The sequence below is a fragment of the Phodopus roborovskii genome, unplaced genomic scaffold (assembly GCF_943737965.1).
Source record: "Phodopus roborovskii unplaced genomic scaffold, PHOROB, whole genome shotgun sequence".
In the NCBI taxonomy this organism is placed as follows: domain Eukaryota; kingdom Metazoa; phylum Chordata; class Mammalia; order Rodentia; family Cricetidae; genus Phodopus; species Phodopus roborovskii.
The window spans coordinates 2204646-2220992 of record NW_026126616.1 but is presented as its reverse complement, the minus strand read 5'-3'; the positions used below and the strand labels follow the sequence as shown (position 1 = coordinate 2220992).

The 16347-nt window shown below is 49.2% G+C and overlaps 1 protein-coding gene across 2 annotated transcripts in view; it reads right to left on the bottom strand.

Moving 5' to 3' along the window:
- Window positions 1-557: 557 nt before the first annotated feature.
- Appl2 (adaptor protein, phosphotyrosine interacting with PH domain and leucine zipper 2) overlaps window positions 558-16347 on the bottom strand; it is a 42505-nt gene continuing 26715 nt past the window's right edge. The window contains exons 9-21 of one of the 2 annotated variants that reach the window (XM_051206202.1): window positions 14050-14132; window positions 11040-11198; window positions 10450-10638; window positions 9174-9216; window positions 9038-9094; window positions 8867-8955; window positions 6824-6982; window positions 6600-6652; window positions 5060-5234; window positions 3065-3101; window positions 2709-2849; window positions 1939-1986; window positions 558-1087 (exon numbers count right to left, since the gene is read on the bottom strand). In XM_051206202.1, the coding sequence (XP_051062159.1) occupies window positions 953-1087; window positions 1939-1986; window positions 2709-2849; window positions 3065-3101; window positions 5060-5234; window positions 6600-6652; window positions 6824-6982; window positions 8867-8955; window positions 9038-9094; window positions 9174-9216; window positions 10450-10638; window positions 11040-11198; window positions 14050-14132 (1368 nt within the window). In that variant the 3' untranslated portion in view covers window positions 558-952. The remainder of the gene's footprint in view (window positions 1088-1938; window positions 1987-2708; window positions 2850-3064; window positions 3102-5059; window positions 5235-6599; window positions 6653-6823; window positions 6983-8866; window positions 8956-9037; window positions 9095-9173; window positions 9217-10449; window positions 10639-11039; window positions 11199-14049; window positions 14133-16347) is intronic. The other variant, XM_051206203.1, reaches the window with a different exon arrangement.

The following is a 16347-nucleotide window of genomic DNA, read 5'->3' as shown; positions in this document are numbered from 1 at the left end:
TTGTGTGCCACTGTCATTGACATCCAGGCATGATGACACCTATAATTCCAGCATTTAGTCAGATGCAGGACTGGAGGGCCAGCCTGGGCTAACAATAGCAAATAAAGAGATAGAACAATAAATTTTTATTGCTAAATTATTACAAAGATAGGTTGATGTAGTTGGTTACAATTAAGTATGTTGCATGATTTGAAGGTCTGTTTCATAATTAGCAGGGTTGGAAATTGGTCTGGAACTCCAGGACCCCAGAAACACCAGGGTAAAAACAGGAACTTCACCTGAGCCTCAAGTGAGTTCTGAAAGTAACTGGTCCTTTGAGAAAGGTCTGGCTCAGAAGAAACAGGAACTAGTAGAGACTAGTAGAACTAGTAGAGCTGCTGTCCCTTGCTCACAGTGAATAGCCACAAAAAGCAGCCACTCTAGATGACCTAAAGCTTCTGATGAAAGATGCTGTTGTGAGGACTTGCTGTCTCTGCTAGTGTTGAGACCAAACTGCATAGCAGGAGACCAGTGGGTTATAAACACCTCTTTAGAATGACAGGCACTTAAAAACTATGTGAAATATAAAAATAGACCATATTAACAGGAGCTATTTAGTATTTAGCAAAGTGGAAATCCCAGGATTTTGCCATTTTAAAAAAGGATTGTAGAGACTGAAGTGATGTCATCCAAATAAAGTGAACAATGCATGTTTTATAGCTCTCACTCTGGGTGCCCGACAGCACAGTCTGAAGCAGAGACTTACCACAGAGCACCTACAATAGCATTTGTAGCTGGGCACCATTCCTTACTGTTCCCTCCCAAGTGACTGTCAAGGCATCCAGGGGTACATCCACATGTGACTGTCGGCATTCTGAAATCAGGTCAGTGTGCCTGTACGTCAGAGAAGTTGAAAACCCCCTAAGGAGGCGGTTCTCTTCCCAAGCTCTCCGACCCCCGATGCCCAAGTGAGTCACGCTTCAGATTCTGCGCCTCTGCTGCCACTTGGACTGCCGCCAGTGTCATCTGGTTGATCGTTTAACAGTACATACTTTCCGTCATTGGTTAGTGGTATAGACAGCATTAATTGAGCCAGTGCTTCTGGATCCTGAAGTTAAGGGAGTTTAAGAGAAGGGAAAAAGAAAAAGCTTAAGATGCACTTAACCCCTGTGGCTTGGCCTCCCGTGTTCTGTTTGTGGCCCCGCTCCTAACTATTCTCTGTGAGCTGCCATCTGAAGAGGCTCGAGGCATTGAGTAATGTACCCAGCTGATAATTGTCCTCCTCCAGAGTCTGCAGGGCAACCCGTTCATAACACTTGCCTTCCACATCAAGTCACTGTGTGCACGCGCGTGCGTGCGTGCGTGCGTGCGCGTGGAGAGTTGGCAGAAGCTGTACAGGAGCCCGCTGTGCATGTCTGTCTTCATATTCTCATGGGTCCTTTTGTACAGCAGTGGAATTGAATAATGGGACTGCAACAAGCCTAAGGAAAGGCCCTTCGTGCCAGTGTGTGCACTTGTGACCTAGACCATCACATTCTAATTTGTAGCACCCCTGCCCCTTGGGCAGACTGAAGCTGTTGGATAAGATGGAGGTCTCTGTTTATTTCTGTAAGTTCCCGGTTGGTGGTTATCAGTGCTGCCGGGCCTGGAGCTAGGTGGTAGTGTGGGTGATGAGTACTGTTTAAGTGTGAATTGAGTATTGGATCTTAATTTGAAAGAGAAGAACTCTGGCCAGTTTGAATGCAAGCATGAAAGTTAGTAAAGGTGACGCTGCAGCAGCCAGTGCTATCCAGTTAGGTGCAAACATGTGTTACCAGATGGAGTCACCTGCTCATACGCGTCTCGTTAGAAAGCTTGAGTGAGAGAAACCCAAAGAAGCACGAGAGTATCAGCTGAGTCTCACTGTGTCTACAAACATTTTTTGAGTAGTTTCCAAACCAGTGCTAAAATGCATCTTACCTTTTGAACCTCGATAATTTCTTTCCCCAAATTAATAGCGTAACATATCTGTAAAAGACAAGGGAAATGGTTTTGGCAAAGGTAGTGAGAGGTGACGCCATAGAGACAGTGTGATGTGAGGAGCAGCGCGGCTGCGGTCTGCTCACGCCCGAGGGAAGGCAGGCCCCGGCTGCAGGACTTGTGTTCAAAGGCACTGTTTGGACGTACAGAAACACCCAGGTAAGCGAAAGACCCAAGTTGTTTACCAGGTGGGGTCAGGGTTTCTCATAAAAAAGAACAGTTTTATGTTCTTTCCTTGCTTTCCTCTGAGACTGTTTCCTGTGGTAACTTTGCTTTAATTTATTTAAAGCAGTGGTTCTTACCATGTGGGTCACGACCCCATTGGGAGGGGACAGGACACTTTCACAGGGGTCATCTAAGACCACTGGAAAACTGATTGAATTATGAATCCAAACCGCAAAATTAGTTACAAAGTAACAACAAAAGTAATTTTAAAGTCTGGTGTCACCACAACATGAGGAACTATATCACAGAGCCACAGAATTTGGAAGACTGAGAACCATTGCTTTGAAAGAACAAAGGTGCTTTTTAGCATTTCATGATGCTAAACTATTATATATAGCTATTAGGGTTGTTCTCTTTAGGTGGGGCCTTCCTAGGATGTCTAGATGGAGGCATGAATAATTAACCAGATGGATAGTGAAAACCCAGGTCCACTAAAGACAGCCTTACAGAAGTGTGGAGGGGAAAGAGACAGACAGACAAGACACCTTTTCGCCTTCTGAGTTGCTTTCAAAAATGTATGTGCTCAGGGACTCTTCTCCTGTAGACTCCGGCACTCTGATGACAAAGCCAACCAGTCTTTTGTTTTCTCGGTGAGCAGCAAACTGTGTGACACTGGTAAGTTCAAACTTGGGGTGGGGGACAGGACAGGGGACAGAATGAGTAACCACACAGCTGTAACTTAAAACCAGCACAACTATTCTGTATTGAAGAGCTAAGAAGGCTGTATTGTGGGGGACAGGGCAGCCATTCAGCTTGGCAAATAATCACATGCCTGGATTGGGGCTCCAGGGGCAGAGGGAGATGCGGTATAATCAAACATTAAGACACAGCAGGTACTTACACAGGCCCTTGACACTTGAGTTTGAGGATCTATCAACCTGAAATTGTAAGAGGCGTTGGTCACACTCACACCCTCAGAAGAGTTTGTAGGTCATGATGAAATCACACCAGTGTCCCACATATGAAAAGCAAGGCCTGGTTCAGGAAAGGGGACAGTCCTACATGAACCTGTGGTGCGGTTTCTACCTTAGCTGAACTGCTGTGTTAAACCAAGGTGCCTGCTGTGGAAGGCTCCACAGCAAATAGGACAAGAAGTCCCGGGATTTGGCGCTGGCTTCTGTAGTTCTGATGTCTATAGCAACTTTAATTGCCCAGAAGTACCGAAACACTTTGCTCCATCTCGCTCGGAGAGGGAGGAATGTTGAGAGGGCAGTGAAGGGCTGCGAGTAAACTGTGGCCACGCCTGTGAAGGCCAGCGAGGGATCTGGGGATGGCACAGTGGTAAGAGCCAGGTGTGGCTGCGTAGACCTGAAACTTATTGAGGGATTGATACAAATTTTACAGGTGAAAGCAAAATGCAGTTTATAAAAATGTCTAGAACAAGCAAATATGCAGAGATCATTTTAGATTTTAAGCATGTGTCAGTTTCTATAGAATTGTTTTAAAAGTAGGCTTTATTTATAAATTTTAATTCTTGGGAACAAGGTCCCTAATCCCCTGTCCCCTCCCAAAGGGATACATTTAAATAAGGAGGTGGGCTGGCAAGAAGGCTTGAGGAGCAAAGCATTTGCTGCCTGACTCTTGAGTCTGGTCTCTGGAACTGACAAAGTTGTCTTCTGACCTCCACACATGTGCCCGTGGCATGCGTCATGTGTACCCAGTGTAGTTACTGAAGACCGAAGTGACACCCTGGCATGGCTGGCATGCATTAGTACGTCTCTGTGCTACCTCATAGTGGCAGGAAGGGTTGAGGACTTAGGCGCTACCGCTCCAAGAATGAGCTACACATACTATCTTAAAGAGGTGCCACCCACAGAACTCAACCAACACAGGTGAAACTGACCAGTCACATGTAATGAAGCTAAAACATGGGATTCAAAATGCTTCCCACTGATGCTAGAACCATGTCTGTTCCAGCTAAGTAGGCAGCCTGTGTTCCGTGGCTACAAACTGTCTCTGTGCTTAGAGCCTGACTTCACAGGTACCTGCTTAGTGCACACGGGCGTTACATGGTGCGGTCGCACGCGTGCGTGTGTTTCCTCTGCACAGAAAAAAGGTTCCTTTGATAATTGGGCTATTTTTATTTTAGACAGATTCACATTCTTTGCTTTGAGATGATACAAGAAGACTAGCAATAGCATCATTAGGGACAGTCCAGGTTGGACAGCACTCATCTGAAAACTCTCAAATTGGAAACGTGTGGATGTGACACCGCAGTGAAAGCCCACACCATGGAACCTTGTCTCTTGTGCAAAATAGACACATTGTGTATAGTTAACATTATTTGTAGGCTATGTGTGTAAAGTACAAATTTTATGTGTAAGTTTGGGTCTCATTCCCAAGTTATCTCATATTGATGTAAAAATTTGAAAAAAGAAAAGTCAGAAACAGATAAGGGCTACTGGGTCTGTAGTCACTAATAACAGGAATCTTTTACTTCTTGTTTGTTCTTTTTTTTTTTTTCAAGACATGGTTTCTCTGTATAACAATTCTGGCTGTCCTGGGACTCACTCTGTAAACCAGGCTGGCCTCGAACTCAGAGATCTACCTGCCTTTGCCTCCCGGAGTGCTGGGATTAAAGTGTGCGCCGCCACACCCGCTGATAACAGGAATCTTAAGGCAGGGTTCTTGCTGGCTCCAACCCTGCTCTAATCTCCCAAATGCTAGACTGCCACATACGCACTGTTACACCCAACCAGTCCTTGGTAAGAACGCATTTTTTATCTGAATGCCAAAGTGCAGAAAGGGTGTAAGTAGAAACATTGGCACTACCGCCCCACGTGGGTAAGCACTCCTTCCACAGGCCGGCTGGCCGGTCTGAAGTGAGGGAAGGTACCTCAGGGTCTGACTGGTGACCATCAGGTGGGACTCCGTCATGCGGAAGACGTTGTGAATAGCTCGGGCAGCCAGCACTTGTCTCATGACTTCATAAATCACTTCGGGGGTGTGGTCTGTCCTAACTGCCATTGATCCCAAAAACCGGACGACGAACATCTGCTGCAAGAGAGAATCTGCAAGACAGCACGCTCCACTCAGGGTCACGGTAACACGCTTACGCACGACCAATGCCGGGAGCCTGAGAGCACGTGAAGACCTGAGTCTTACTCACTTTGTCTGCGTCAGGGTTTCTCTGTGTAGTCTGGCTGTCTGGGAACTAGCTCTGTACACCAGGCTTGCCTTGAACTCAACAAGATGAGCCTGCCTCTGCCTCTGCCTCTGCCTCTGCCTCTGCCTCTGCCTCTGCCTCTGCCTCTGCCTCTGCCTCTGCCTCTGCCTCTGCCCCCCTAGTGCTGGGATTAAAGGTGTGTGCTCTTGCGTCTGTGTCTGGAGTTAGTTTTTTATTTGGGCAGGGTCATGCTATGTGGACTAGGTGGTCTTTAACTCAGTGACTACTGTCTCACCCTTTGCAGTTCTGGGATGCCCCATCTTCCCAGAGTCTGAAATGCTGCGAGGACTCTGCAAAGTCAGCTGGGTACATGCTATCTAATTTTAAAGCACAGGTTGTTTATAACAACAAAACCGTTTACCCAAATTCTTTTTTTAAGGTTTATTTTTATTTTGCATTTATATAAAAAGTTTTGCTTGCATGTATATGCCTGTGGAAGCCAGAGATGGTATCAGATCCCTCAGCTGGAGTTGACAGGCAGTTATAAGCAGGCTATATAGGTCCTGAGAACCAAACCCAAGTTGGGGTCTTCTGCAGGAACACTAAATGCTCTTAACTGCTGAGTTCTCTCTCCAGCTCTGTTTATGCAAATTTAAAATAAAATTTTATGTGTATATGTATGTGTGCCTGTGCATGCCTGGTGCACGTAAGTCCAGAAGAGGGCGTTGTATCTTCTGGAGCTGGGGTTACAAATGGTTATGAACTGCCACGTGGGTGATGGGAATTGAACCCAACCCTAGGCCCTGTGTAAGAGCAGCAAGTGATCCGTGAGCCATCTTTCCAGCTATCTCTTGTCTCCTGCAAATTCTTAAGTATTATTAAACATGAGGGGAGTCATTGGAAAGAGTTCCATACTAGTGACAGTCTGAGATTTCAAAATCTGCTGAACTGAATTAGGCCTTGCACTCAGTAATCCCTCTGTCTCAGCTTCCCTAAAGATGGGATTATAGATGTTTGCTACCATCTCGGCTCCTAAGGTTCCATTTTAATTATGATCATTGTTTCCTCTTTGAAAATCTGCTTTATATTTAGGAACTTAAAAGGGACGTGTGTGGCAAAAGCTAAGGCGGCCGTGTGTCCCTTCCTCTTTGTCCAGGTTGTTCAGGGACAAGCTGGAGGGTCAAATCTGAATTCCTATGCTACATTAGCTCTAGCAGGTGACCTCTCACCCCCAGGGGTCAACGAATAAGAACACAAACTGTGCACTTACCTTCTGCTTCGGGGAATGACTCATCCTCTGTCTCACCAAAAGGGTTGGTACGCCTAGGAGAACAGCCAGAGGTCAGCAGTGGGGGTGGGGGGGTGGGGGGGGCTGCCAAGAGCTCTGCACTTGATGCTTAGTCAGAGGCTAACACAGTAGCAGTCTTTAGTGGTGAGTAAAGACAGACAGACCGGCTTTCGCTCTCCCAAACAGCTGGCTCCCTTGGGCCATACCTGCCGCCCCTGTTCTGGTCACGGAACTCTGTTGCAGGAAGGACAATATCGAACTGGATGGGAGTCCCATGTGCAATCAGATCCTCCGTTTCAGGGACGCTGCCTGTTGCTTTGGGAACAATCTTGTCATTTTCTATGTCTGAATTCTTCATGCTCTGACTAAAATGTAAGAAAAAAAATTGAACAAATTTAGTTTAACGTTGTGACTTTTACATACTGAAATACAAGGGAGCCCTCAACCAGTCTCGGTCCATTCTACAAGTAAGCAAGCCTGCCTCAGCTTCACACCCTTGGCCAACACCGTCCGTCACCTCTTTACCACCCCCAGCCCCTCTGTTGCCGAACATCCCGGCAGTATTAGAACTCACAGACTTGAGACCCGGGGTTTGGGAGTCGGGCCATAGGCAGCTCACATTTACACACTGATACAGAGGCACTAAAAACACATTAGCTGAGAGAGCAAACAGCTGCACCTGACATTTTCACTGTAACCTGGTCCTGACCCAGACCCCTTTTCACTCACCCAATACACCCCCCACTTGAGACAGCAAGCATACTATGTGTTCTTGTTTCTGAATAATGCAATTCCAACTCTCCCACCACCATCTCAAATTCCACTAACTAAGCCAGCCGCACCTTCTGTGGATGACGTGACAACTTCTCAATAGGTCACAATGTTTGGTGCCCGTGTATCTCCTAAACACTGCACTGTGGCATCTACAGAGACAGCACCGATAAAAGCAGCACACTCCTTGCTGGTAGATAGCCTGTCTGTCTGTCCCACACCGCAGGGTAGACAGCCTGTCTGTCCCACGCTGCCCTGTTTCTTTATCTTGAGGTTAAAATGCTGTCATTTAATTTTACCCTTTAAAAACCCGTAAGGTATAGTGTAGACTCCTTTGAAGGGCATATTCCTTACAGCGCCTGGACCATAAGTCCTCAGTGATCTTTTCACTTGTTAATTTTACATAAACATTTTCTGGGTTCTCAAACATGTCAATAACTGAATACTGAATGGAAACTGCAATGGTTCTCTGACAGACTTCTATCCGGTGAAACATGGCTAGAAACAACTGCACAGTTTGGAGACAGTCCTGTTTCCCCACTGACCCATCTCTCCTAGCCAGTTCATCCTACGGATGATGCAGAATAATTTCTGTTAACTTGGTCCTGACTGTCACCTCAGTCAGAACCAATTACAGCCCTGCCTGTAATTTCTGAGCAGGGATTACCCAGGCCTTTACAATGACTTGACTCTATCTGTTGTCCTTACAAACCATTCCTTCTCATGCATAATGCCAAATGCATGAACCCCAGGAAGCTACACAAAAAGTTCCCTAAGCACTTCCTTTTAGATCACAAAAGTAGTTTTGATTTTAATATGTTCCTTGATGCCATTAACACAACAAATAAGACGGCCTTCTACTACCTAGTCGACTCCTTGAAAACTCCCATTGAGACAAAGCGTAGGCGTCCTAGTATACATCTGTAAGCAGTATTCAAGGGAAAAGCTGTAAGCATATTCAGATGAGACACACGATGCCTATGATTCCAGCACTTGGGGGGTGGGGGGGTCGAGGCGAGGAGGGCTGCTGGGACAATGAGGCCAGCCCAGGTGGTATGACGAGACTATCCCACCCCACATCCCAACAAAACATCAAGCAGCTCAATGCTCAGTAAAGGACTGGTAGACTTACTGAAATAATTATGACAACGTAGTAACGTAAGTGAAAACTTAAGGACAGACAAGCAGAAAAGGCTCAGCCAGGAATGGGCACACAGGTGACTAGGGTGACAGTGCTGAGATCTAACAGGAGGTAACGTCTGTTGTACCAGTGTCCTGAACGGGGACACTGAAATCAGATTAAATACTGGCTCCACCGCTCATCTGTGCTGTGGATGCGGGCATATTACTATTTCTGGCCCCAACTAGTGCGTCTGTTGCACAATCCTTGGGGATTGTGAGGGTTAAGAACAACTCATTTCAAATGCCTAACACAGTTTGGCTCCGCAGAAGGTAATTTTTCCTTGTCCTTTAGTTACCTGGAGCAAGAGCTTTCTTGTTTCTTTCCAAAGCTGGTAATTGGAGTCACTGCCTGAAGAGCCGTCTGGTTCAGCTTGATGGCCACTGCCTACACGTAAGCCACAGGACACACGCTCAGTCCAGGAAGGGATGCCCACCTTGCAGGTGAAGTGCAGGCAGGTACTAATTACCTCTGGGTTGTCCGTCAGGTAGATCTGCCTGGAGATGTTGTTTATGGCACATATCCACTGTGGAGGACATTAGAAAGAATACTGAATCCCAGCTCCTCGACACAGGAGGACAGAGGTGACACAGACAGAACTTTACCTCTTCGTATTCCTTTCTGCTCTCTGCTTGGAGAATGATTCCCCTGGAACAAACAAGATGCATCAGTGCTTCCCAGGTTGGACCCAGGACACCCTGGCATGGGACAGAAGGGAAACGGGACTGCAGGCCGGGCCCTTCCACAGGCCACAGTCCCAGCCTCGTTCTCCATATGACAAGGCTGGACGTGGGTCATCTAGTCTATGACTACAGGGAGAACTGTCTTGATGCTCGGGATATTACCCGCCCCTTCTCCAGCTTTGTTTGAGGAAGGACCTAGCGTGTACCTAAGCATTCAGTGTTCATACACTGAAGGCATTCCACCTTTATGACGGCCTTAGCTCTTTTAGGAGCTCTCTGTGGCAGAGGGGACACAGATGTCATCCCTGTGTCTGGGAAGATGCAGGCCCAGCGGTGTTCAGGAACTACATGGGACCTCTAGAATCTGGCACCTTAGTCCTGAGCCGCTGACCATTATCAGAGGAAGAACTGTGTAACTGCTTTACTAAGTTGGGGAAGGGATGGACCACAGGCTCCCCCCATTCCCACCACCACTCTCCAGGCAGGAGAAGCCTGAAGTATTTCTTAGGATTGAGAACTCTAAACAGACTGAAACCGCTGTTCTATACAAGAGGGTAACCATTGGGATGGGACCTACTATGACCTTTGGGCAATAAGGTCCCAAGGTGTGGGGATAGTGTGGGTAAATGACTTCTGTAGGCAATGCACTGCTCACACTCTGTAGATATCTGCCCACACTGTAGAGGATGCACTGCCCACACTCTACGCTCTGTGGAGATGCACTGCTCACTCTGTATACTCTGTGGAGATGTACTGCCCACACTCTGTAGGCAATGCACTGCTCACACTGTAGAGGATGCACTGCCCACACTCTACGCTCCGTAGAGATGCACTGCCCACACGCTGTAGACAATGCACTGCCCACACTTCGTTGGACAGTTTCCTGCCTGCTCCCCTTAGCCTTGCCCTGAAACAAGAGTTCCAGCTTTCTCAGGTCTCTGCTGGGCAGCATCTGCTACATCTGTCTTATACACATCATCTCTCCCCCCCCCCCCCAGACACAGCAGGACCCTCACGGGGGCCCCTGAGTCAGGTGAGCTGGGTCCCAGTGGTCACTGTATGTGTTCGCAGAGAACCACCCTTGGGAAGGAGGCGATGTGGCCTCCCCCGTGGATGGCTGGCACATAGGGACCAGAGCTAGCGGCTGTCAGCAGGGGCAGTCCCTACACTGCCCTCCCAAATAAGACACGAGGCATACGGTTTGCCACTGGGTGTGGAGATCTGGAAGCAGTATCGTCGGTCTTCACAATCCACCGCCATCACAGAGCAGTTGTCCAGGTCCTGAATCAAGCCTCCAGCCACGGCTCCCCTGGGCTGGCACATGAGGTTCCCGCCTTGGGTGAAGAAGTACAGCCTCTCCCAGGTGGTGGTGACCAGTCCTGTCTTGCTGCGGGATTGTGTGTGAAGGTCAATTAGCATTAGGACATGGAACGGCCCCTCCATACCATGCCGCCTGTTCTTAGGAACTGGCACATTTTAGAATGTCTTTGCATTAAAAGGAAACCTTGGAACTCTGTGAATAGTGGCAGAAACGGAGTTACGCTTGTGTCACTGGGAAGACAGCCCTGTTCCTGTGAGGAATGGTAACACCAATGCCAGCTATGCAGGCACATATGCCTACTGTTGCCTGGCAGGCCCACCAACCCTAACTAGAATCTGCCTATCACAATTGAGCCTCAGCAGCTTCCCACGTCAGGCTTGTGACACTATTCCGCACGAGCCTTACTGGCCGCATGAGAAACAGCTTCTGGGGCCACCTCCCAGCAAAGGACTACATGGCATTCTCACTTTCTGAGGTTGAGGTAGCCAGCCTTCTGGATGAGGTTCCTGTTGATCTGTGGTGTGGCCACGTCAATGTCCGGAGTATAGATGGATTCATCGACTGACAGCAGCTCTTGCTGGGACACCCGCATCTTGTCTGCCTCAGCTTCCAGTTCCACCTGAATGCTTAAGGCAAAAGGTTTCAGGTCAGCCACTCGGCACAGGCCAGCTGACCACTCCTAAGCCACGAGGTGGCAGGGCCTGCCCCACCCACTGACACTTCCTGTAGTGAGATAGTTCTGTGGCACTGACCACGCCCATTGGGGGGTGGAGCCATGGGCGGAGTGACCTGAGGAAGGAGGTCAGAGGGGAGCCAGGAGAGGCTCTCTTTCTGGCGTGACTCGGACAGGAGAGGATCGGGTTGAATTTCCTGGTGTTCATCTGTCTAGGTTGTAAGTTATTTCTCCCTGAATAAACATCTATTTGGCCTATTTGTTTATCCTGATCCTTATTTACGGCGATAACTTCCTGCATCACAGATGGAGCCTCCAGCTTCCCACGTGACACAGCTCTCCACCCTCCACGTATGTCCAGAAAGCCACCCTAGCAGAAGTGAGGTACGGCTAGTGTTCTAGAACAGAACTGGCTCAGGGTGCCACATGCACACCTGCTACTGCACGCAGGTCACAGAGGCCACTCTGGGGACCCATCCTCAGGGGACCCATCCCCAGGGTAACACGCAGGCATTCCTATTGGAACGGAACAATAATGCCTAGCTCAGGGTCTGAGAAGACTAAGAGACAGAAATGACCGGGAAGTACCAAGGTACAACAGTAAGCCAAGGCTTGTCCTGTGACCGTCACAAACAGCCCACGGAGGACAGGGGCCAGTGAGCAGGTTCTGAGGTGACAACACTCGCTTCCCGTGCCCTGTGCCTATGTGGGCAAACTTGGAACTTTCACCTCTCACCAGACTCTTCACCTACTGCTGACAGATGGAGGCTGACAAGTCTAGGGCAGAAATTCCCAGATGGCCCACACATCTGAGAACACCAACCAGAAATAAAGAGTCCACTTCATACGAGGTTACACACAAGACAGAACATGGCGGGCACAAAGACCTAGGTAGCAAAGTCACACTGGTCACTGTCTCAGGGTCAGCGCCAGGGTCTGCTCTCCGCTTCCCTGAGCCATCAGCTCTCAGGTGACGCCTGCATCAGGCACTTCTCTCACTATGTAGACCAGGCTGGCCTCGACCCAGAGAGCTGCCTGGCTCTGCTTCCCGTGTGCTGGGATTAAAGGCGCGCACCACACCCAGGCAGTGGACAAACCCCACTGAGGTTCTCCAGTTTCTGTGGTTAAGTGTGGTGGAGTAATCTTTTTGTACACTGTGGAGCGTCACTCTTATTAAACCAAGCTGAATGGCCAATTGCTAGGCGGGGTTTCCAGGCACAGGGTGCTGGGGAGGACAAAGAAGGAGACATGGAGGAAGCGGCGGGGGGGGGGGGGGGGGGTGGTATGAACACTATACAGGGAGGTAAACGGGCCTTAGGGCAGCACGCAGATTAATAGAAATGGGATAAGTTATAAGAGCGAGCTAAAAACAAGCCTAAGCTATGACACACAGCTTTCATACTTAAGTCCCTGTGTCATGATTTGTGAGCTGGTAACCCAAAGAAAAATCGGGTTACAGGTAAGAGGAGCTCCCTGAAAGACACTGTCCCTCAGAGTGTGAAATCTGGCAAGCAATTCAGGGAGGTTTTACAGCTGCTTTGCTGTCTACTGCTGAGAATCCTAATTGGAAGCTGCAAGACCCCGAAGCAATAGTAACAATGCTTTCAGCCATTCCTCTCCAGAGCCGACACACAGGCTCTGCAACACCAACACGTGGAGTTAGGGACCACACCCTGCATCACCAGGGGTTAGTTAGGGACCACACCCTGCATCACCAGGGGTTAGTTAGGGACCACACCCTGCATCACCAGGGGTTAGTTAGGGACCACACCCTGCATCACCAGGGGTTAGTTAGGGACCACACCCTGCATCACCAGAGGTTAGTTAGGGACCACACCCTGCATCACCAGGGGTTAGTTAGGGACCACACCCTGCATCACCAGGGGTTAGTTAGGGACCACACCCTGCATCACCATGGGGTTAGTTAGGGACCACACCCTGCATCACCATGGGGTTAGTTAGGGACCACACCCTGCATCACCAGGGGTTAGAGAACCACACCCTGCATCACCAGGGGTTAGGGACTAAAACACCCTAGCTCTTCAGGGTGGTTGGAAACCATGCTGCCCTGACTGGACATCAGCCGGGTTTTGAAAACATGTGAGCGCTTAGGGCTCCTGTGCCCACCTTACAGGAATACAAAGATTGAGTGGCAGCACCAGGCAATCCCTGAGGCCTCACAGGGTGGGCTGTGTCTGCATACTAGGTGGCAGCAGGGGATACTCATGCCTGGAGAACAATGGTAGCTTTTCCTCACTGGCATGAAATTCAAGCACTAAGAAAATTAGCTTCCTGCCAAGAATAGTGATGCTCTTATCGTAGAGGCTGCGGAAAAAGGATGAGGCAGGAGCTGGGGCAACCCTCCCAACACCAAGGACAGGAAGACCATCTGAGGAGAGACACAGGTTTTTCACAGGTGGCTGAACTATAGCTGGCTGAAGTAAACACAAAGGCTTAGCACCTTGCTTGTCTAGTGTGAACTAGCACAACCCTGGATTTTCCCGAAAAGTTGGAGCAATTCTGGTTGCTGATCCCATTAGTTTAGAAGGAAAGCTAATCTACATTTCTCTCACAGGCTCCCAGCACGTGACCCTTAAACATCAACAAAGCATCTGACACTGTAAAGGCATGAGAAGAACCTGAGTTTTCATGTTGGGAGCACAGCACCGCACCTGCTAGGTAAAGACTATCTCAAGGTCACAAGGTGACTCTCTGAAGGCAGAAGTCTTCCCCACGTTCCAGCAAGGTTAATTCAGTGGGAAGACAAGAAGAACCCATAGCCTAGCCTCAGAGCACAGCATTACCTCTGAATCATGTCTGTAACGGATGATAAGAAACCGTCCATACTTTTGGAGAACATCTCTGCTCCTCTCTTGAAAAAGTTAATCTGAAAGATAAAACGGCAGAATTTGGAACATTAACTAGGAAGCTAATAGACAAATTTCCTAATTACCAGATCATGTGGGGACAACCAATATGGCTGCCAGCCGTTTCTGGCTGCCAGTGTGGCAGCACCCTCCACCATCTCCATCACATTGTTTAAGAATGTCCAAGTCCGGTGACTTTATCAGTGGGAAGGAGGATCTTGGCAACCTTGCTGAGGAATAAAGAAAGGGGTACAATACCCTGGTGTGTGCAAACAGGCTCAATAATCACGATGGATAATCTCTGAAACTCACCAGCAACTTTCTCTTCTACTAGTTCTAAACCAGTTGTTACCTCTAGCACTAAGTGGAGATGAACCACGTGACAGATGCTCAGGACCAGCAGGGCACAAAGGGACATTTGATGGAGTACAGCATGAGATGGCCACCCCAATGCACACTCACTGGACCTCACACAGTCCAACTGTGGACCAGGGCTATGACGAAAGGGAAAACTGGGGCTAAAGGCCCCCAAAAGCCTCTTCAACCACATTAGAGGGGATCGGGCATCAAGCAGCTGCTCAGGACAGGCCGTGTTCCGTGCTGGACGCTTTCTCTGACCACCAGAAGTGGCACCTGTGAGATCGGCAACAGTCAGGTCCGGTGAGACTGCAGCTGCTGCGTTTGGTGCTGAAGGAAGGGCTTCATGCTTCCTGCAACTCCAGGAAGCCCAGAAGGAGCCCAACACCCGTGAAGGGCCAGACAGGGAAAGAGAAGACACTGCTGGACATTCCAGATGTCCGCAGTTGCCCAGCTGGAAACCGCGGCCTGTTTGTCTGGTGGCCTTTCCAAAATCTGCACCTCAGGTATGAATGCCGCTCTTCGTGAGCCTGGTGACAGGGACTGAACAGCTGTGAACAAGGTCGTAAAGGCAGACCGCACGTAGCGTGGGCCATTTCTCTTCATGTGCCATTTTGGCTCATCTGGAAGCAGAGCGTGGCCTGGGCAGTGGGCACAAAAACTAAAGTCTCTTCCTGAAGAGGCCAGTGGGTGTTAGCAGAGGGTTAATGTCCTTCCCTGTACTTCAATGACACCGAGACAACATGTGCAGCAATGACTGTCCTTGGATATCAGAGGGAAGTACTGCCTCCAGGCAGGATTATCCCCAGGGGCAACACACACAGGGAGGTTCTGGCTCGATGACCTTTGACTCAGATGAGCACTCTAAATCCATTTCAATCCATGAAATGTCAAACAGCCAAGCAATACTCATCAGCCAGTTTTCACCTTTTAAGTCAGCCTTCTGCATCCTTCTGGCTCAGCGTCTGTCTGGGCTTCTCTTCCTGCTTTGCAGCCCTGATTTAACTCTTTGGCTTGCTCTCCAGTTACTCTGAGCTGCACAAGATGAACAGGGGGAGCTAAAGCACTCTGCTAATAGCACATGAGAGTCTGCTGAGGACTGCTGCGATGGCCCAGAGCACTCGCCACGAGCCTCATGGCCCGAGCTTCACCTGCAGGAGCCGCATGACGGACGGAGGGGGAAAACAGGACCCTGAAGTTGTCCTGTTACTTTCCGTGTGCAGGCCATGCATGGGCATGCCCACATGAGTATGCACGTGCACACACACGTGCACACGAGCACACACACGTGTACACACACACACAAACACACACGCATGCACACACACGCACGCATGCACTTGATTTTTGGAAGACCTATTTAAATAACAGTGCTGAAGTCTGTTTTCTGAAGACCAGCAAAGCCACAGCAGAGGCAACACCTCCCTGGCAGCGGGTGTTGAAGTCTGAGTGGTCTCCACCAAATGAGCCTGCAAACAGCTGGGTGCAGTGGGCCACACCATGAGCTAACACAGGCTGGGCCCCATAAACACTGATAGGAAAGGGCTGAGGCACCAGCACATGCTTCTGAGTCACCGGACAGCCCCTGTCACTAGGAGCACCCAGTGGAGAGAACTCAGTTCTGTGAGGATTTAAAAGTTCTGTGGAGACGCTCACAGCTGAGCCCAACTCCTGGGATCCAGTTGCAGACAGGGAGGAGTGATGAGCAAAGGGGTCAAGACCAGGCTGGAGAAACCACAAGACAGCTGACCTGAACAAGGGGAAGCTCATGGACCCCAGACTGATAGCTGGGAAACAAGTATAGGATTGACCCAGACCTCCTGAATGTGGGTGTCAGTTAGGAAGACTGGGCAGTCTATGGGGCCTCTGGCAGTGGAT